Source organism: Diplodia seriata, assembly GCF_021436955.1.
Source record: "Diplodia seriata strain FDS-637 chromosome Unknown scaffold_6, whole genome shotgun sequence".
In the NCBI taxonomy this organism is placed as follows: Eukaryota; Fungi; Ascomycota; class Dothideomycetes; order Botryosphaeriales; family Botryosphaeriaceae; genus Diplodia; species Diplodia seriata.
In genome coordinates this window covers 291965-314051 of record NW_027117313.1, presented here as the reverse complement: position 1 = coordinate 314051, position 22087 = coordinate 291965, and the positions used below count along the sequence as shown (strand labels likewise).

General features: G+C 56.9%; 2 protein-coding genes across 2 annotated transcripts; both read left to right on the top strand.

The window, feature by feature from the left end:
• Positions 1-7957: 7957 nt before the first annotated feature.
• On the top strand, positions 7958-9564 carry SLS55_006005 (uncharacterized protein; the record flags this gene model as incomplete). The annotated part of the gene is made up of 2 exons (XM_066777443.1): positions 7958-8026; positions 8086-9564. The coding sequence occupies 2 exons, from the start codon at positions 7958-7960 to the stop codon at positions 9562-9564; spliced, it is 1548 nt and encodes a 515-aa protein (XP_066631538.1).
• An 8828-nt stretch (positions 9565-18392) lies between these two features.
• SLS55_006004 (uncharacterized protein) lies at positions 18393-22087 on the top strand (the record flags this gene model as incomplete). Its single annotated transcript, XM_066777442.1, has 5 exons — positions 18393-18730; positions 18784-18961; positions 19045-19180; positions 21169-21465; positions 21531-22087. 5 exons carry the CDS (start codon positions 18393-18395, stop codon positions 22085-22087), a joined length of 1506 nt encoding a protein of 501 aa, XP_066631537.1.

The following is a 22087-nucleotide window of genomic DNA, read 5'->3' as shown; positions in this document are numbered from 1 at the left end:
GCCTGGTAATAAACGGATCAAACCTACGGACGCCAGGCGCAAGTCTGTGTTCGCCAAACGATCCCAGCAGAGATCCGAAGCTCCGAAGCTCGAGTTGTATCCATGCGGGCTGTGTCTGAGTTACCTGATACCGTGCTACCGACAGCGTCGGCGAGAGCCTTCTCTGCCGCGATGACAGTCTCTTTCCTCACCAGGGACGTCGATGAGGGATCCAGCCATAGGATCTTCGAGCCCTATAGCTTCAACGAGCTATTCACCTGTTACAAGACCGTCAGCCTGGAAAAATAACCAAAGATTCTTTGAACCTCAAGACATACCAGCCCACTGGTCTAACACTTCTAACTCCTTTCGGAAAGGGTTGATTCCTCTCGGCAAGGTGTTGTTGGCAAACCGTGGATCCTTGAACCACGGGCTGGTCCACGAATCAAAGCCATGGATGCCAAGCGCAAGTTTGTGTTGACCAAATGACCCCCTGTCCAGATTCCAAGCCCAAGTTGCATCCACGTGGCCTATGTTGATCAAGAGCGCGGGAGGAAAGCCCGGTCGGCTAGCTCACGTTGTCCACCATCGTAGACCGCATGCTACAGCCCGCTCAGCACAACCTCTGCGGATGGCGCCATCGTTGCCATCTACACAACGTGTTAGTAAACTCGATGACAAGGCTTCGCAGCCAAAGCGGCGTCGCGAACTGACCTTCTTCTGCCGGGCTGGCTGTGTCAAGTTTGGGGACTCATACTGTCTCAAGGAGGGTGGCCATATTGTCGTTATCCATCAACGCGAACGGGCAGTCAGCCAGCTAAGATGAGCGTTTGTGGGCCTTGGCTGAAGATCTGGAGCCTCCTCTCTGACTTGGCCGCTTCTGCCGCCCGCTTTTGTTCCTCAGGCTCACGCTTGGCTTCTGCCTCCGCCTGCTCGGCCTCAAGTCTAGCCTCAGCCGCCACCTCTTCGACCCTGCTCTGCCTCGAGCATTTCCTTGAGCTCGCTATCCTCCCCGTCTGATTCGGACCGGCTGTGATACCCCACTCGAATCGACGGCTCCATGTGGCGAACATGGGTAGCGAATCGATTGCCAGGGCGGTTCGGTACACCTCAGTGTCCCAGTTGCGGAGGATGCCGGTGCCGATGCTGCCGTGTGGAACGACTTGATAGCCACGACGCACACGTTGTAGCACACCCTATTGACTGTGTACTTCAAGTGTCGTCGCTTCAGGGCCGTGTGGTGGATGAGAAAGCAGTGGAGCAATGGGTAACGGTCCGAAGAGCTGTTGGTACTGGACGATGATGATTTCGGCGTGCCAGGAGCGTTGAAAGCGAGGAATTGCGACCGCAACCAGCGCGGAAGTCCCTCCTGGTAACCGTTGGACTTCTCCAGAATGTGCGCGAAAATGTTGGGAAGGCTGGTAATCTTTGTCCTCAGGCGAGCGCGCTTCTCAATGAGACCAACGACCTGTACAGCGACTTCCCGTACGACACGGCAGGTGACATCGTGGATGGAACCGGGCGGGCACCGGGGATCGACACTCCTCCGTAATCATCACGACCACGGCCACCGCGGAATCTGTGGTCGTTGCCTCCGTCGCTATCGCTGGCATTGGCGGATCCACTGCGGTTTGTTGTCGTGCGCTCCACCACGGGCGAGGGGCCTTCGGCAGGTGTCATCGTGAATGAAATCGGGCGGGTTCGGGAGATCAAGGCACTCTTGGGTTGAGGAGATCAAGACACTTTCCCATAACACCTTGGAAGAGCTCCTTGATGTCCAGGGTAATCGTATCCGAATGGCAGACATAAAGATCACGAAGCGAGTGGAGATCGACGAGAAGACGATATATTTCGGTGAGCCACGGAACGTTCCAGAAGGGTCGTCTTCCATCTCGATGCGCTGCAGGCTCCAGATCCTCAAGGCCCAGGTGAACGGGTGAGGCAAGGCATCCCTCGATGGCAATCAAGCCGTGTGTAAATCCCCAAACTCTGCTATGTGCGTTCCCGAGACTTTCCCTCCACCATGTTTCTGAGTATGGGCGTGTGGAGGATGAGGAAACGGCGAGAAGATCTGCGGCATGAGCACGAGTTAGCAGGAATCCTTTCAAAGAGAAGCAAGCGAAAGTGGAAGTCAACAAAACAAGCACACGTCTCAGAGATGCTTGCCTCCAACGAGGCGTAATCAACGAACCAGGCACCTCCCCCACCACGACGCACGTATCCACCGGCCTCCCGGTTACCGGGCCAGCAAATGCCTCTCGCGACGAGCAAGGCGACAACGACCGGGTTCTTGCTGCGGAATCAAGCGATTAGGCGAGACCCGGCCCACGACGACCCTCTTCGGTGACGTCAAGTGAACGCTCCAGAAGATTGCCACGGCCTCCGCTCCCGGAAACCCAAGGACGAGGTCGGTGTGTAAGGGACGACCGCGGTCGCAGTGGCAGGTCGGCAAGTCCAGTCCTCAGAACTGTTCTTGGGGCGCAAAGGCCCTCATCATTGTGTGCAGTGTGTGTATGTGTGTGGAAGGAGATGTGGAGAACGTACTCTCGGAAATGAAGGCAGATGGCGGTCGAAAGGCTTGAAGCGAGGGTGCGCATGGGCTCAGCCCAGCGGGAGTGTAAGACATCTGCAAAGTTGTTAGCGGATGAACATCTGGAAATGCGCAAAAAGTTTAGAGATGTAGTGGCATGGTCAGATAAGCTCTTGAAATAACCCATGGAAACCGTGATCTCCCTGTAGAAGATCTCGCCGTGGCTGGTTCTCTAAGATTCTTTGCCTTTTTGGGAGCCAGGCTCCCTCATCATATGCCAAGGAGAAAGTGAAGGGGTGCGCGCTTACCTTCAAGAGTATGGCAGCTCAGCTGCTGAGGAAAATCTCGGTGTTGGAGAAGTGAGGTCAAGTCAGACACGATGCGCAAAATTTCTAACGCAGTGAAGAAATTAGTGAAAAGCTTTCAAGACGGACGGTGTGAAAACGGTGAAAGAAGGATGAAGCGCAAACTCAAATTAGCTCTCGGTTCAGCATCCGACCACAAGCGGCAATGTGTGTGAAGCCGTGGGTATCTCTCGTTGCAAGCCGCTGAGCGGACTTGCTTTGGGTATCATCATGTCGCGCGCAAGGTAGTGTTGATGGGAAGAGGGCGCATGACTGACCTGAGGGAGCAGAAGGGTGGCGTGAAGCGGAAGAAGATCTGGAAGTCAAGAGGCGTCAGCGCGGGTTCTGGAAAAAAGGTGAAGCGAAGGCGAATCTGGGGTGAAGTGCCATCAGACAGCTCAGTTTTCTCAAAGACAACCATGGCTACACCACGTCGAGTGATGCGCCTTGCCGTAGCCGGTTGTTGGTCAATTCAAGTGCAAGTTTTGTCATCATTTGGCATGAGGGCGAAGTGAGGAAGCAGAGGGACCTTACCTGAAGATCTGACAGGAAGCTCAGTTGAGGTGAGCCCAGTGGCGTGGGAGCAGATGGAAGACCCAAGGAGAAGGAAAGCGCTTGATCTAAGCCAAAAGGCAAAGAGAGATCGTGGTTGAGAGAAAAGAGAGAGAGGAGCGGGCGAGGAAGATGAGGAAGAAGAGAGGAGGGTCCAGGGTCCAAGAGAGGCGTTGTTATGGACCCTCCGCGCCCGCGCCCGGACCACCACCCACGCGATCACCCCAGGGCAGGCAACCACGCGTTCGGCACGCGCGATGGGCCAAGGGCACCGTGCTCCGTATGCCCTTGTACAGCGCCAAAGCTAGTAAACGCGATGGCACGTTTGATGCCCGGATGCGATACGCCGTATTGCTGCTCAAAAGAGTAAGACGTACAACTGGTGGACGATTACAATTGCGAGCAGCCACGCCTCGCAGGTTGTATCTCCTTATGGCTTGCCAGACTGCGGGCTCACAGCGGCCGGGGTCGTTCTGTCGGGATCATGCGCCCACGTCGCCGGCAGCCCGATGTGTGCAAGCAGAGAAGCAGGAAACGCTGGTCAAGGTACCTATCCCCGACATTGAGCTATGGTGTTCTTGCAAAGACGCAAGACATCGCCACGCCATCAGTTGATGTTTCTTCCCGCGCGGTCGGCCCAGCCGGACCCACGATCTCTGAAGGCACCACTCGACCGCCATGCCACCACTGCATATTTTCGATGGCTCCACTGAAGTCAATTCTATTAGCTTCGACTACAGTACAGGTTGATTCTAGCATCCCAACGACCTTTCAAGCCAAAGGTCCATCGCCCGCACCGATCGATGCGTCCCTGTAGACCACTACCAAGACTTTCGATGCTCATATTCCTGTCTGTCCCAAAAGCACCACGAGGAGCTTCGCGAAACTTCAAGACAACCCCTTGTAGACAGGCGGGGCAGAAAGTTTGCAGGGCTCAGCAAATGTGCTCGATGTTGGTAGACACTTCTACTGGAGCCACACTCGAAAGCCTTCTACCAAGCCGGTGTGTCATCATCTGCGAATATTTTAGAGTGCTGCATTAATTTTGCTTAGAGGCGAACACGGGCTCACGGACCATGGTATCAAATATCGTGTGAAGAGAATCAATTCAGTCATCATATCACGTCACAACGCCCAAAATATGTGCCTATTGAGGACTTGTCAATGCAATAGCGACAAAGTGCAAATTATACCATAAGAGAACAGCTCGCCGCATCATGGAGGGTACCTCGGTGCCGATGGCCATTCTGAATACTGAAATGTTCCCCTCCCACGTCCGCGACTCGTCCTATCCATCGCGATGTGCAGAAACTAAGATCAAGCTATCCATTATACCTTCTTGTGTCTGTGTCAGCGCGAATCGGACGTGGGAAGAACGCAGGAAACGATAGAACAGGAAAACATAAAATCTGTGGCTGGAAGCTGTCAGGTTCGGCGGAGGTTGAGGCTGAATTGATCGCCAGCACCATGAAAGCAGCCTCATGATATTCGTATATCTGTTCCATCTGAGACGTTCATAGAGCGCCGGAAACTGACTCACAGAGCGCCGCCGGACGGTGGAAAGCGTTGCTGCCACCGGGATGGCTTGGAGCGCCGGAAACCACAGAGCTACCCGCACACACACGCTGAAGACCCCGCAGAGCAGACGTCTCATGAAGTACTGCTTTAGGCGGTATGCCTATTGGGCAAGCACAATCCGCAGAGCCATGAGCGGGCGCGCGCTCCCGAAATGAACCTCCTCCAGACCGCCCGCCACATCTGGCGGCAGCCGTCCCCAGCTGCGTGTTCGCAAAAGTTCATGCCTAAGGCCTCTCCGCGCCGTTCGCGCAGCCAGCTGCGATTCCGCATCAGCCATGCCGGCACCAGCTTGCGCTTCGGTGGGCGACCAGCGCGGGCATCGAGGTACCGGCGCGCGCATCTAGGTACCTACCGGCGCGCGAGCCGTCGGCGACGCCGAGAGGTACCTAGGCAGCAGCGCGGGCGCCGCTCGCCACCGATGACGCAATCGCAGTAAAAAGTGCATCAGTGCCTTCGAGCATGTTTGGCGCTGTGGTGGGTGGCCATGAGCGGCGGCAGCGTGGATTTGGGGAGCGTGTGGACTGGCAGCTAGCAAGTGGTTGGGGCAGCGGGCGTTTTCATTAGGGCCGCAGCGGGGCCTGGAATTAGGCCCTGCCGCTGGGCGCAGCCGGTTGGCGGGCGGGCGGGCGTCCGCTTTGGGACGCAGCGGCTGCTCTGCTCTGCGTCGCTGCGCGACAGCGTAAGTCCCGTTGGACCTGATCGGCGCTGCGGTGGGTGACATGGACCCTGCCGCCGCCAGAAAGCTTAAGTCCCGGTAGGCCCGGTTGGCGCTGTGGTGGGTGACATGGACCTTGCGCCGTCGCCACGGCCAGACAGCATCAGTTCCGCTGGGCCCGGTTGGCGCTGCGGTGGGTGACACGGGCGGCGGCAGCGGCGCTCATCCGCTGGGGCGAGGGCCTAATTTAGGCACCCCCCAACGCCCGCGTAGGCTGCATTTTTCTTTTTGGCGCACTTGTCAACTGTCAGTCAAGCAGCCACGATGCGCGATCATCGCTGCCAGGCCCAGCAGGCGGCGATGCAGCCGGGTGCCCCGCTAAATTAGGCCCTCAAGCTAGCGACGAGGCCCTGAGGATGCCACCGCGCTGCCACTGTCACTGTCACTTGTCGACAACCAGTCCACACATTTACAAAACTCACCTTCGCCGCCCTTCCGCCCTCGTGCGCGCCCATTTTTGCAAGCTGGAACGCATGCCAGGTTCAGCTGCCCCGATGTTGGCGCTGCATACAATCGAGAGGGGTACCTTTCTGGAGTCCACAAGCTCAGTGAGCCAGCAAAGCAGGGACTTCTGAAGAAACTGTGCTGCAGTCGTCAACATCCTCGAAAGTCAGCTCCATCACTTTTCTGGAGGGGCAAATGTGCAGCCGCATCGCGGAATACGCTTGTCCAAGCCTGTCCTGCCGGCGATGGAGGGGCCTACACGCAGCGGCTGTAGCGGCGAACGAAGCAACATACGCCCAGTAATAGCGCGAGCCCTGGTCGTTCAGCCGGTCTGCGCTCAGCAGGAGTGGTTCATTCGAGCGAAGCGCCCATGGCAATGGAGAACCGCGTCCGCTGCCGCTTTTCTCCGTCGCAGCACTGAAGGTCATTTGGGCGCACGCGTCAAACACTGACGCTGCGGGCGGTCGTAGACACCAACCTCTGTTCACGCTGTGTCCTGGGGTGAGGTGCAGACATTTTCCATTAGCACTGAGCAGCCGCTATTAAGGAGCGGACAATCTGAGCGCACGAAGTGAGAGTGTACCCAGCGCTGCGCGACCGCTGATGCCATGGCCAGCCCAGCCGACCGCGCATCACGGTCGCATTGCCTTGGTGTAGCTGCGCGACTTGGTGCCTGCGGCTGCGACCGCCAGCGGAGCGCAATCCGATAGCCTCGATCTCCGCCGAGCGCGGGCTGTCGCGGTCTGTCGCGGTCGCTGCTGATGACGTCACTGGCCGAACCGCATCGGCTGCCGCGCGCTCGTAGTATCTCACTATCGCGATGCACATTGCGCCCGCGCGCTCTTGCTGGCACTATGCTCGCACGGAGACGCATCAAGGTCAAGACCAGCGGCTATGTTTTTCAGGTTCGGAAGTCGCTAAATTCAAGCTTTGCGGGGGGCGCACGGCTGCGTGGGGCGTCCGGGGATGGCGCGAAAACACCACACCTCGCGCACGGGCCATGTCAACGTCGCGCGGCCAGCGTTTTGCGACGCAAACCATTGTGTCGCAACAATGATTGTGAACGCCCGCAAACTTGCAGTCGGGAGTACTTGTGGTGGAGCGACCATCGTAAGATGCCTGTTGCTTGCGCGCGGCTTTGATTGCGGCAGCGTGGTAGGATTGCTTGCTGTGACCACATACTCTTGTATAGAAGCGTCCCGGTCGCCTTCAGCACCGCTCGAACACGGGCTTAACTCTATGATGACGAGGAACTCTGTATATAATCGTTCATATCCTCCAGTTTGCTCATGTTCCGCCTCAGACGCTATATCACTGAAGTGTATACGATCCGCGGCTTGCAGACACTGCTGCTCGCTGCGAGAGAGCTTTTCCGCCGTATCTGGACTGCCTGAACCGTCAGACGCTCTCTGAATTGGTTAGGCGGCCTGAAGCTGTTCCGGAGCGGGCGCAACTGCCATACTGGTGCAGTGGTAGTCACTATGGCTGCCAGTCACCGACCTCTCATTGGCCGGCCGCCGCGCAGCACGTCGGGTCGCGCCTGCCTCACGTCGCGCCTGCCTCACGTCGCGTTTGCCTCACGTCGCGCCTGCTAAGCGAGATCTTGCTGTAGATATTCGTTTCGCCCGCCGACCCTCAACCCTTTCCTCTTTTCTCTCCAGCCTCATCGTCGACAACCGATTTTCTACGAGTACTGTGCCGCTTCCCCGAGCCCACCTTACGACTACGATCATCAACCGTCCGATCAAGCTTCTCGACCACCGCCCCCTCCGCTTCTTCAATCCGCACCCCCACCACCCTCACCTCACCGCAACCATGTCCCAGTTCACCGCCGGACAGATGGTTGGTGTTGTGTACCAACACCCGGCAACGTACTTCAGCTGGGTACGTTTCCACCTCACTCATCCTGCTTGCTTGAACGGAATCTAACCAGAAAATTGCAGGCGAACGAACAGGATATCGACACGCTGACAGCCTCGCTCGGAGGTCTGTCAGTGTCCGACACTGCTACGGACGCCTACATGAGTAACTCGCCGTGGAGCACGTCCCCGGTTGACGGCCAGAGCCGCAAACGGGACTCCAGCGGTGAGCTGGTCTACGCCCCCTTTGCCTCCGAGGTGAAGAGGATTTTCGGAGTTTGGGAACGGGTGGCCCTTGTGGACCGCCTCAGGATGTTCCCTGCTGACGTCGGCGGCAAGCCTTTCAAGGCTGCCCGGCACAGACGCAAAGCATCCCCAGCTTCGACTAACCTCGGAGCCATGGAGGCGCGGGTAGGCCCCAGCGCCGCTCCCGTGCTCAAGCCTCTTCCTCGGGCTGTTCCCAGATACGGTCTTCGTCTGGGCGCATTCCCCTTCACCTTCTCCTGCTCTCGGAATGGGAGCTCTGTGCAGTACACGTCGGCTCGCACCTTCGAGTCTGCACAACTCCCTCCGTTGAACTTCCCGTGCTTGCGCGGGGAAGTCCAGGCCGATGATGCCACCGCTGCTCGCGCGGCGGCTGGAACAGGCCTGGGCTCCGTGAGCAAGGCTCAGTCGTCGGCGATCGCGGCGCCGTCGGCTTCCTCTCCCGCCCCTCCCCCAGCCGCCCCCAAGGACAAGACCGTCAGCACCACCGCTGACAATGACAAGACTGCGCCTGCCGCTGCCCCGGCTCCTGCTTCGTCTGCGGTTTCTCTTCCCGCGGTCAGCGCCCAGCCCGTCGTCCAGGCGTCTTCTGGCGCCGTCATGGGCGTCGCGGCTCCTGGCCCGGGACCCGCTTGCACGTCGCAGGCCGCCGGATCTGTCGCCGTCGTCCCCGCCGTCCCTGCGCCGTCTGCCAGCAGCTCGTCTGCCGCTGCAGACCAGGTGACCAGCGTCACGACCGTCGTTCCCGCCGTCCCTGCGCCGTCTGCCGGCAGCTCGTCTGCCGCTGCAGACCAGGTGACCGGCACCACGACCGACAGCACCGCCGCTCCCGCTCGTCCTCCTGCGTCGGGTGCCACAGCTGAGATGTTCGCGCCTACGGGCAGCCCTTCCGAGGGTATGGACGTGGAAGTTGCGGCTCCGTCGACGGACAACGCGGTTGCGGGCAATGGCAGCGCCGATCTGAGCACCGCTCTCCAGGCGCGTCCCTTGTCGAAGAAGGCCAAGAATGCCTTGAAGTTGGACGACCCGAAGGCCAACATGATCCACAAGATCCTCGTCTTGTTTGATGAGGACTCTGTGGACTGTGTTACCGCCGAGTCGCTCGACAGTCATGTGCAGGCTGTCTTCACCCAGATCAGGAAGCTGATGCCACGAAAGCTGGCGGAAAAGCTGCGGAAGGGCAAGGAGATGCTCAACGCGGTCAAGTACGCCGGCCTCGTGGATGTCGACCAAGTCAACTGGTGGCTTGCCGACCTGAAGGACGAGGCTGTCTCGCAGACCGCTTTTGCGTCGCTGTGAGATAGTCTTGTCGGACGGTGGCTTGCCTTAATTCCCAGCTCTGACTGGCTTCGAATCGCTCTTGAATCTCGGTATTCACTTTCTCTCCGTTGGAAGTTCTCGCCCATGGTTTCTCCCTTTCGACCTCGGCTTCATGACCTTCGGTTTCTTTCTTGTGCGTGTTTGCTTGTTCCGATGAGCTTTTCTGGACGACTTTTTTCCGGTTCCTCGGTTGATCTCTCTACGGCTCTCGCGAGCTGTTTTCGACCATCGAACCAAGAGTTTTCCTTGCGCATTTCAGAGACGAGAAAAGTTTTTTTTTTTTTTTTTGGTGGATTTCGACATGCTGTTTTTGCTTCTTTCTTTTTCTGATCTTCGCCTTCCCTTTTTCGGATGCAACGAGCCTCTGGGCTCTACGATCACCTTTCGATCGGGCATCCTGGGCGAATCTGAGATCGACGCCTCATCTTCTTTGCCTTTTCTTCTTCCGGCTCCTGCTTCTGACGACGTCCGAAGCGAGCCCTTGGCAAACGGAGGCTCTGCAAGCCACAGCATTTCGACATTTTGTTCTGACATTACGGCTTTCTGGCAACTCCGACTCGTGCTACCTCTCTCTTTGTGTGCTACGGCGGTTTCTGATCATGACTCCCTCTTTCTGATCAAGCACCACGCGCGAGTCCAGAGTTTACGCCTACCTGTCGACGAGAACCCGCGCTTCCTGTTTGGTGCTTCCGAGCTTTCACATCACGATCACACTCTTCGATCGAGCACCTTGCGCAGATTCTCTGACAGTTGTCACTCAACGTTGCTCACTCTTCACGTCCTCGATTCTCTTCGGACATTCGGCAGCACAGAGTGACGACCTTAGCCATTGTCAGGACTTTTTCTTAGCGGATTTCGACTACCGGACCTTCCAGCAGCTTGGACTCGCGCTCTCTCTCTATTTTCTCAGGTGTTGCGGTGAACTTTTCACGTCGCTCTCTTTTTCGACGATGACACACCTTGCGCGAGCCCGAGCCAACGCCTCTTTCAGACTTCTTCTCGATGCAGCCCAGACTCCTTGTGTCCATACACTCGGGCGTTCAGCATTTTGAGGCTTTCGGAAGGCCGGATTCGGTTTTTTTTTTCTTAGCGGATTTTCAACACAACGGTTTCCAGACGCCAGGACTTGCGCTTTTTCTCTCAGGTGCATCAGGGACTTCACAACTTGATCGCTTCTTATGATCATGCACCTCGCGCGATTCCTTGGCCCATGCCTCTTTCTCTTCCACTGAAGCTCACATCTCTCTCTTTGGGTTTCCAGTGACCAGAGGTTTCGGAACACCAGTGTTTCACACATGGCGGATTTCAGACACCAAAGGCTTCCGGATGCCAGGACTTGCGCTTTCTTCAGGTGCAGCGGGGATTCTACATTTTGATCACTTCTTTCTGATCATGCACCCTACGCAAGTCCTCGGCTTATGCCTCGCTCTCATCGACTGTGGCTCTCCTCCTTTTGGGCTTGCAGTGAACAGAGGCTTCGGAACAGCCGTGTCATCACGAAGACTTCCCACAACCATCACATGCGACAGCTTTCCCTCCGATGAGCCAACCTTATTGTACTCTCATCGATGGTCTTTACCATTTGCGGGCCTTGAAGGAAAGCAGCTGCTACGGTGGGAGTTCTTCGTTCACTTCAGAGCGGCTCCAAGAGTGTCTCGACAGGTCTTCAACGTCCGCGGAACTTTCTTCACCAAGGACACAGAAACGAGACCAGTGACACGAATGAGCCGCTTGAGACGATATGCCTTGCTTCAAAAGCACCGGTCTCACGCTTTACCAGACTGTTCCACTTCTTCATGATCAGACACGTCGCGTCGGACCCCAGCTTGACGGCAACTGCACACATGCGCTGTCAACGACCTTGCCCAAACTCACAAAACCACATCTCAACAGCCGCCGCCTGCAATCTTACAATCATCCACAGTTCAGCGTTGATCTATGCGCTCTCGAAGATCTGCTCAATGCACCATCAAGCAAGCGATCACCCGTGCAGTTCAAGGCACAACCAAGCAGAGCGGCGGCACTTCTCAGAAAAGATCTGGCAAGGTCACAAGCAGGCTATGTCTCATTATCCAGGGCTTGGTCGCGCCCGTACTTGCAGCTTGCCTGCTGCCACACGAACAGAAACACCACCGATTTCCAGATTGTCTTCGAGCCAACCCTTCTTCATGGCACAATCGGACTTGGTAGCAGGCAGCTCAACCTCTCAGTGATGTGCAGGAAGGCTCCACAAACCGTAAGTTTCTCCCTTCAGCTGCTCATCACAGGACAATTTCTGACACAAGACCAGAATTCTTCACCATTTCGAGCTTCTCCTTTCCTTTCGAGCCCGCCCTGGGCTGTTGTTCAACGACAACAACGATCCCGGCAGCAAGATTCTGCATTTGGGCAGTGAACGCAACGGACCGGACAAGACTTCACCGACTTCTCTCCAAGAAAGCTCGTCCCGACAGCCGTTCCGCTACCCAGCAGGAGAATCCGCACGCACCCATCACACGTGCCTTTCTCCCCCCCAAGCTGCACTCTGCCTCCTTCCAGCCACGCACAATTATGACTCTGAACTTTGGCTCTGGCAGCAGCACACCAAGCTTCCCGCCCTCGAGACCTCATGAACAAAACGAACCTTTGACGCCGCGAAACTTTCACGACTGGCAAGTCATCACTTCAAAAGGAACTCGGGCAGAAGCACAACTCCGCTCTGCAAACTCATGCGCTCAGCTCACCCACAGTCCATCTGCCCGCTACCACTTCTTGGGCTTTGGACATTGGCGAATCTTCCCGACCATCAAATCGAACAAGTCACAGGAAGACCGGCGCAAATCTCTTAGCCGCGTTCCGCCATCTCGGTGCAGCGAAAACTCATCCGCTCAGCTCAGTCCGCCTGCCCCTACTCTCTCTCTGGGCCTCGGACATTGGCGACAGTCTTCGACAGTCAAACCCATCATGTCACACGAAGACCGGCTCAAATTCATTCAGCCGCGTTCCGCCATGACGGAGAAGCGATCCCGGGATCTCGCTTCCATCCGCCGAGCACAAAAGAGCACTCATCAAGCATGACAGGAGCATCGCGTCCAGCGAGCGCGACACCGGCATCCAGAAGCACACCTTCAAACCGTGCAATCTTCAGATCTTCGAGACACGACAGGGCTCTCTCTTTCTCAAAGCCAGCAGGACGTTCTTCACTCAAGTCCTTGTCGCAGTTCTCAGATCTCGAAGCTGGACTTGGCTACTCTCTCAAAGCCACCAGGAACGACGACCTCCATCACGTTCCAGCCATCGTCGCGCTCGTTGCCGCAAAGGGAAGGGAGGCGTGCGGTCATTCAGCCAGCCAGCCAGCCAGCATCGATCAAAGCAGCAGCAGTCTCAAACTCAGCTACAACCACTCAGCTCTACAAAACCAGCTGCTTCGCTCGCTCGCTCGCTCGCTCAGACGACCGCACCCATCCCGCGCCACGCCGCCGACACCGCTCAACAAACCCAAACTCTTCGCTACAAGCACGCGGGTGTCAGCGGCAGCCAGCCATCCAAGCAGGCGCAACGCGCCTCCCTTCCCACCAACCCCCCCAAAAAAAACCCCCCACAACCAGAACAAAAGAAAAGAAAAAAACAGGTGAAAAGAAAGAGAGCGTTAAAGACTCTCTCAGCGTCGAAAACCTAACCAAAAAGGACGCAGACAGACCGCGTGCGCCGCCCAGCCAACAACCTCTCCGACCGTGCCCACCAAAGAACTCAACAGGGCCGGTCGACGCCGGGTAAAAGCGTGCACGCGGTCGTCGCCATCACAGCAGCAAAAGAGAAAAAAAAAACCAAAAAGCCGAGCAGCGTGCCACACAACCCCATCCCATCCACACATTCTCACGCGCTGCTCCGCTCCAAAAGAAAAAAAGAAAAGCTGAAGCCGGCAAAAAGCTCAAGCCAGGCCCTCGGAGGAGGACAAACCACGCCAAGGGGAAGAACGCGAGTTCAGCACCGTCGTCGTTCGTCGTTAGACGCGTACGTACGTGCTGACGCCCAGCCACATCAACCATCTCTACCGCACCGCCTGATCACCAACCACAACTCTCTCACCGCCCCAACAATGAAGAAGGGCGGAGAAGGCGAAAGGTAAGCGGTGCAGGCTGGGTGGCTTCATTCATCATCGCTCCGTTCTTCCCCGGCGTGCACGGGTAAGGATCCATGGAAGCTGTTGCCATGGCACCGTGGTTTTTTGGGAAGGGGAAACGCAAAAAGGTAAAGAAGGCGGAAGAGGGGAAGGGTGGAGGGAAGCGAAGGGGAAAACGCGGTCATGCGCGTCCACCTCTGGCGGTAGCCGGAGTGCGTGGGAAAAGCGCTAAGGTGGGCGAAGCCCTGTGGGCGAAGGGGCCGCCGTGCAGAAGGTGCCGGTAAGGGGGCCTCGAGAGGGGAGGGTGATGGGAGGGGAGAGGAGGGGTTTTTCCTTTGTTCTTTCCTTTGTTCTTTCGTTTTCCCTTTTTCCGTTCGCGCTTTCGGTGGTTTGGCTTGTGGTGGGCGCGTGTGGGCTTGGGCAAAAGGCAAGTCTTCCCTCCCCCCTCCGCCGCTTGTTTTGATGGACCGTTGCTGACTCTTGAATACGTACGAGATCGACCGATATCGAGACGACCGACCGTTACCAGCCTTCGTGGTCGACACCGCAGACGGAGAGACATGGGCATACCGTTGTGTGGAGTGTGGTGGGAGGTTACTTGTGGCTTTGCATACTGGACATAACGGGCTGGCGTGTTTTGTTTGAGAAGAGGGCCTTGGCTTTTCTGTTGGAGTACTTTGGCACAGATGACGGAGAATATATCGTGTGTTTGGTAGAGCAGAGAGTTGGTGGAAAGTGGTCACTGAAGGAGGGAGTTCAGATAGCATCGTTTGGGGCTTGGACCTTGACTTGGTGGACGGCTCTTTACTACAAGCAAATACATCATCTGAAACGCTTTTGCCGACATTGTAGTGTTCCGATGGAGAAGAATGGCTTGCATCTTGAACCTCATGTGCTTCTCAACACCATTCGAGGTCGATAATCTTGAGAAGCACAGTCTCGTAAAGGCAGTCAAGGCTTTCTACGTGTTGTACGGGTTCAATGGACAACGGCTAGAGAAGAGGGAATCATGCTTTATTACTGGTGTATCCTTCAGCCGCTCATTACCTCATATCCTCCGTAGAAAAGAGAACCAAGAGGGCCGGCTATCCGCATGGCAATTAACGTCTTTCGATAAGGTGGCTTGCACCTGGAGGCTACGTGGACGGATGATCCTTGTCCAAAGACTGCAGGAGGTAGAAGAAAAGATAACGAAAGCTATGATGACTTGCATTGTCTACCTGGGGTATATTGACAGTAATCCCATTGTTCTTATGTCTTGAGGCCTCCACTGCAGCGGAGGCCAGCACAAAGCGGTCTCGGCGTAGGTTAAAGCGTCGTGGAATTGGATAAGAGGGATATTACCCATGGGAAACAGAGAGGAGCTTCTCATGCGGGGAAACCGCTGGTTGCGGCAGCGATCAAGATAAGTAGAAGTGTGAGTGCCTGGACTGCTGAAGCGGGATGATCAGTGAGCTCTATGGGCACGACTTCTACTTACATAGCGGGCGTGGGGAAGCCTAGACACGAAGCAGACATGAGAAACTGTGCGAGTATGCAAGAAACGATGGCCGGGAGCGGGTACGGGTGAAAGGAATTGTACAGTGACTCTTGCGAATCCGGTTGATGGCCATTCGCGGGAGGCCCGAACGAAACAGCAGCTTTACTAGCTAGGATGAAGGCAGCAGGACGTGACAAACTTGGCAAAGCAGCTCTGAGATCCGTGATTAACATCTTGAGAGGCTCGGCTGAGAAGGCTGGGCTTAACGCACGAGAATTCGTCACCGGACACGGAAGCGTCCACGAAAAGACGACACCAACAAGTACATGGGCCAATCTCGGCCTTCCGCCGATAACAACGCTGAGAGCGCCCGCGCAGTGCGACGCGGAGCGCAGCAGAGCAGCACGGCTAGCCGTGATCAGGCCGCGAACTCGGACATTGAGCGAGCGTTTGCGAAGGGCCTGATTCAGGCACCTTTCAGCGGTGCATCCGCCTACGCCACCGGCAGCAGGGCCCGGCAGCGGCAATTGCGCCGCGTGGCTGTTTGACTGCCAGTCGACAAGTGCGTCGAAAGACAGGCCGGCCCCTCGCGCAGCGGTGGCAGGGGGTGCCTAAATTTGGCGCCTGAGTTGGGCCCTCGCTTCAGCGACTGCGGCGGCGGCCGCTCATGGTCACCCACCAAAGCGCAAGCCAGATCCAGTGCTGCTTGGTTGGCCGTTTCGGGCGTCAGCATCAGTCTCGTGGGTTTGGTTTGCGCTCTGGTGGGCGACCATGCGCCGCGCGGGCGTAGCAGCCCTGTCGGATTTGTTTAGCGCTTCGGTGAGTGACCATGCGCTACGCGGGCGTAGAAGCCCTCTCGGATTCGTTTGGCGCTTCGGTAGGTGTCCATTCGCTGCGCGGGTGTAGCAGCCCTCTCGAATTTAGTTTGCGCGTCGGTGGGCGACCAAGCTGTAGCAGCACTAGCGAATTTGTTTGGCGCTTCGGTGGGTGACCATGAGCGGCGACGACCGGGCGGCTGTGCCAGCGGCTGCGAAAGGGCGTTGTCGGCGCGCGCAGAGTTGGGCAGGCAGTGGGGACTGGCAGTTGGCAAGCCACTGGAGGGAGGCGTTGTTCGGGGCCCCGCAGCCGCTTTTAGGGCCTAAATTAGGCACCCTCCAGCCTGGCGGGCGTGCCGGCGCCGCGAAAGTCAACGCGGCTTGTTCATGGCCTGTCGACGTCTTTGTTGAAGCGACGCTACTCCACGATACGCTGTGATGCTGCTGCTGCAGGCGCTTCGCTTGCTCGTCCCGTTTCTCGCGCTGTCCGCTGTCGTTGGGCTTGCGCTTTCCCCCAACGCTCTTCCGCAGCTATCCCTCCGGCTTGCAGTCCCATGACCACCATCTCTTTGCGCCTAATCCGGATCATCCAACTTTGCTCATCGATGCAGGCGCTCCCGCGGCCGCTTGCATTCCTCGCTGCCTACGCCCCCGACTCGTCCGCCGCCGCAATGCGCTTCCGACCGCCGTTCGCTTGGATACCTTCTGCACGCGCCAGCCGACCCATTGGCTCCACGGGTATCGCCTACTGCCAATCCGCCGCCGAGTACCTCTCGTGCTACCGTTCTGGCTCCTCGAGGAGATGACAGGACATCAGGAGAGGATGCATCACATACGACCTACAGAAGAGCGTGAACACTTTTCGTTGCCGGGCTTGGTAGTGCCAAAGAGCCAAATACAACATATGAATAAACTTGGGACTGGGCAGAAATATCTCCTATTGTTCGTCAGAAGCGTGTTTGATACGAGACCTCAATCGAGACAACTTGCAAATACTCATCGTAGGGCCACACTACCGCGGCTCATACACCGAGATTGAAGGGCATGGATCGTTCTTGGTCGTCGGAAACTTGGGAAGAGCGCTGTATCTTGCCCGCGGAGGATGGCAATACGATGAAGCATATTCTCCCTTCCTCGAAGGGCCCTCGGCGGCTTGAATTTCTTTCCCGAGAACCCAGACGGGGTGGAAGTTGGCGGATTCTACTCTTATCTTCGCTGCCACTGTTCCATTCTCCGTGGGAATGATGACCATGTTTGGTAGGTTTAGTAGGAAGAGTGCGACTAGTTCAATATGCTTCCGGGAGTACCAACTTGGAAGGCTGATCTCAACAATTTCTTGCATGACGATGAGTTGCACACCTGCACGGATTATGGCGTCTCCCTTTCGTAAAGCGTATGGCATCAATTTCGCTTCTACATTTTAGTTTCAAGGAGTCGCCATTTCAACCAAGCAGCGCGGGGATACAACTTCCATGAAGGTCCGAAGGTAGCGAATATCTTGGCTAATCAAGCAAAACAACACCATATCTCTCTCCATGCATGGCGATGGCATGTGCAAGCATTACGCCTCGGAGATCCTGATTATCTAGACTAGAGAGGATGCTTAAATAAGACGATTGCAGTAATCCGAGCCGAGTGCGGGGTCATAAGGCCAGGTTTTGATGAATGTTCAGGGATGTGTGAGAGCGGATGAACCTATGATGAGGGTCTCAAGAGGGGGATCCCGGACCTACACCCCCGCCAGAATTTCTCAATGCGACGTAAGCGAGCGCTTCCATCTCCACACGATGCGGAACTCCAATAATTCAAACCGGCTATGTGGCTCTATCTTTTACCGCGACCGCTGAGAACAGCTCTGACGGCACAGAATGAACCAAAGCCTTATTTACGCACAGTGCACCTGTAATTTTGCCCGCTGTGCTCATCAGCAGCGTTCGCCAGTAGGCCGAGGCAGTGGCGTGCACCTGCATCTCAAATCCCCCCGCCCTGTACCTGACTAACCACAAGTAGGTTACGAGCTGCCTATCTCGCGCATTTTAAGCTCATCTTTCCCGCCGCTACCCCGGATTTTCCCCACATTGCGCCGATCACATTGTTTTCTCCTCTCGTTTCTCGGTATCATGTGCGTTTGCAATGGTGTCGCTGACGGAATGAGCTGGTCGAGCGGGGAAAACCACAGTTTCTTGTCACTGTACCGAGGAGCCCAAGCATTATTGCATCATTGATTATTCACACACGGCAGCATTCAGCCGAGACATTCCAGGGTTTCTTGTGGGCTTGGTACTTGCCCAGCGCATTCTTTTACCGCACGTTGTCCGTTTAATCTCGTCGCTTTCCCCGTTGGCTGCACTCGAAATTTGCTCATACCAGGTTACTTTCCCATTGCGAAACAACAAGAGTTCCCACCACCATGCGTTTCAGTACTCTGGCTGCCCTCCTATTCTTCTCGGCCGTCATTGCCGTTCCAATTGCTCCAACCAAGCGGAGCATCGAGGAAAGGCTGCCAACTCCAATCGAGAGCGGTGAAGATGAGCCAGTTCCCAGTGGTGCCGCCGCCTTCGGTGAAGCACTCGGGGCCATCGGAGACAACATCAAGACGACCAACGACACGCTCAACGCATACTCGGGTGGTCTCAAGGGCATCGTCCAGCTTCTCGAGATCCAGTCGGCAACCAGCGACCTCGGCGACGCCATCTCCAATGCCACTGCCATCGCCAAAGCAACTGACGTGTTGAACGTTGCGGACTCGTAAGTTCCTGCTGCTTTCGCTTATGCAAAGCAAATGCTGACCCCATCGATAGCGCCACTGTCGGCCAGCAGTTCTTGCAGCTTCAACCGCAGATCAACAGCCTATTGGACAACATCAAATCCAAGGAACCGGAATTTGAAAAGGCGGGCTTTGGGCTCATCGATGTCATTTCTCTTCTGAGATCGAATCTTGAGGACCAGAAAGATGGAGCCAAGGATCTGGGCGATGCTGTGAGTATCCCTTCCCTCTTCCTTTTTCTGCGTTGCCGTCTGGCAGTTCCGATCCCACAGGCGCTATATTCACACCTGGTCAGACCATTGCCATCCTCGATCCCTCCCTCACGTCGGTTGCTACACCCATCAACGACGAAATACAAGCCAAGTTCGACGACACTATCGCTGCGTATCAGGGGAAAGGCGGACTGATCCAGATTCCGCCGGGACTCATCGGTTTGCTCGATGGCGGGGATGACAATTGAGATGCTTACCGTTCCGGCCAGGTTGTTGATTGCCGGTTGTTAATGACAGAGTGAAATTGGGTTGTGTCTCGGCGAATGAAGTCCCTCGTTACAGTGCTTCTGCTTGATAGTCACGACTGATCATGAAAGTATTTTCTGAACGAAATTACAAGGCCGAGACGATATAAAACAGTCGTGTCCTTTCTTAGGTCAATTCATCCGCCGTGCTGGGCGAAGAAAATAATCGAGCAGTGTTCAATAACTCTCGAACATTTCTGGGGCGCAGTCTCCACCCAGGCTCGGGCCGCAGACGCTGAGAATGCATGCTGTGGATCCCGACGGCCATGGAGCTTCAAAGGGGGCCCACTGTGCGAATAACGATATTTGACGATGAGAAGCACCGCATGACAGTAGCATCCATGTAGCAGGAAATAATGGCAAGGAAGAGCGGAGGGGAAATGCTGATCCATCAGCAGAGCGAGGCCACGATTTATTCGCGCAACAACGTCAGCCTGCCACCACCAACACGTCCTCTCCAACAGCCACCACGCCAACGCACTTTGCCTCTTAGCAACACGCAAGCAACAGCCGCTGCACCATGCGCCACACCGCCACCACCGTTTCGGCGAAAAAAACAAGCCTCGCCGCCGGCCGTCCAAGCCGTGCCGACGTCCCGTCCAGCCTGCGCCACCCGTGTGACGCAATGGCCGTGCGCGGGCCGCATCGTGATTCGTCGCGGCTCCCTGTCTGCACTGCCGCAGATCCGGATCGCTCGGCGTCATCGGCCTGCCCAGCCTGGCCTGGCCTGAGGCTTGTTGCTTTTATTTAAGGACCGCCCTCTGGTGCCTGGATTGTTCGCTCTCGACTTTTTTGACGACTTCGCAACTGCCCTGCTTTGCTGTATTTCGAGACGAAGCCTTCACGCGACACACACCACCCTCTCCGCATCTCGAACATCGACGACTTTTGAGACAACATGTCTGGCCGCCCGCCTTCTTCGACGGTGAGTCGCCCTCTCCTTTTCATATCGGATCTTTGATGGCGTGAGATGCGTCTGCTGCTCTCGCTAGCCCGGCTACTGGATGGCTGCGGAGTTGTGAGAGACAGCACCGCATGCATCCCGCCAGCGGTCGGAGCGCTCGGATGTGCCTGATCAGCGCCCCTAACGCACCACGCTTTACAACTCATGATTGCTGACAACGCTCACCAGTCTGACGTCCTCCTCTACTTCCTGGCGATTTTTGTGCCGCCTGTGCCTGTCTTCATCAAGCGCGGCTGCGGCGCCGACTTTCTGATCAGCATCTGTTTGAGTATTCTGGGCTGGATTCCCGGCGTGCTGCGTAAGCCTTCGTGCCATCGGATATTTAATGCGTGCTGCTAACATGGAGTCAGATGCATGCTGGATCATCTCCAGGACCGAGAGGCCTGCTATTTAAATGCCCATGACTCGAGGACGGTGGTAATTCTGGGATGAGAGGGATGGTTTGATGGATATGGATACCCGCTTCTGATTTTGCGTTCAGCTTCAACTTTAATTGATTCTCTTGTTCTTTCTCCGCACTTTCATTGCCTCTGACTGCTGCGAGTCGCGAGTTCCCGTGACTGCGCGTCCCCTGCCATGCTGACGTCAGGACAGACCCACCACTCTGTATCTCCGCTGACAAATTGAGCAACACGACTCTATAACCCGGGGAAAGCAGCATCTTTGACGGCCCTAGATTCACCATCATCGTTTTTCCCAAGACGGACACAGCAAAATGACAGCCTACGCACGCGTCGCAGCCGTTACTGGCGCCAACAAGGGAATCGGCCTTGCCATTGGTCAGACCTACCCCGCCATCTCCCCCGCGCCATTTGCCCATCGCTCCACACCACCACCACCTCCTCTCCAGACACATGACCCTCCTCCTGACGATCGCTTCCATTTCCGACACATATTCCTAATCGAAGCCTGATATTGACATGGCGAAACAACCGCAGTCCGCAACCTCGCCCTCCAGTACCCCGCCTCGGCCCTCAACACCGGCCCGCTCCTCATCTACCTCACCGCACGCGATGCCTCCCGCGGCCAGACTGCGCTAAAGACACTTGAAGCAGACGACCAATTGCTCAAGGCCAAGGTGCTGCAGGCCCAAGGCGGCCCCGTCAGCCTCGCCTTCAAGGAGCTGGACGTCAGCAAGAACGCCAGCATCGACGCCTTCGCCCGGGACCTGCAGCAAGCCCACGGCTCCATCGACGTCGTCATCAACAACGCCGGCATCGCCATGGACGGTTTCGGTGCGTTCCATCTCCCCCTCTCCCCCCCAGTCCTCCAAACTGACGACCGACACACCGCGCAAAAGACGCCACCGTCGCCACCACCACCCTCGCGACAAACTACCACGGCACCCTGCACGCGACCCTCGCCCTCCTCCCCCTCCTCGCCCCCGCCCGCACCAGCCGCCTCATCAACATCGCCAGCATCGCCGGCTCGCTGTCCAAATACCCTTCCGCCCTCGCCTCCCGCTTCCGCTCTGCCGCCACGTATTCCCCATCATCCCCCGCTCCACCCGCCTCCGCCGCCACCGCCCTGATGACGGAATTCGCCGCCGCCGTCGCCGACGGCTCGCACGAGCAACTGGGGTTCCCGAGCGCCGCGTACGCCGTGTCCAAGGCTGGGCTTATCGCGGCGACCAAGGCGGTTGCGGCGTGGGAAGAGGATGAGGCAAGGAAGGAGGGGAGGGAGAAGAGGGGCGTCCAGGTTTGTTGTCCTGGGTGGGTCAATACGGATATGACGAAGGGGAGGGGCGTGAAGAGTGTGGATGAGGGCGCGCGGACGCCGGTGTGGTTGGCGCTCGGGACGGAGGGGGGAGAGGTGGAGGGCGGGTTTTGGCAGGGGGAGAGGCTGGTGGAGTGGTGA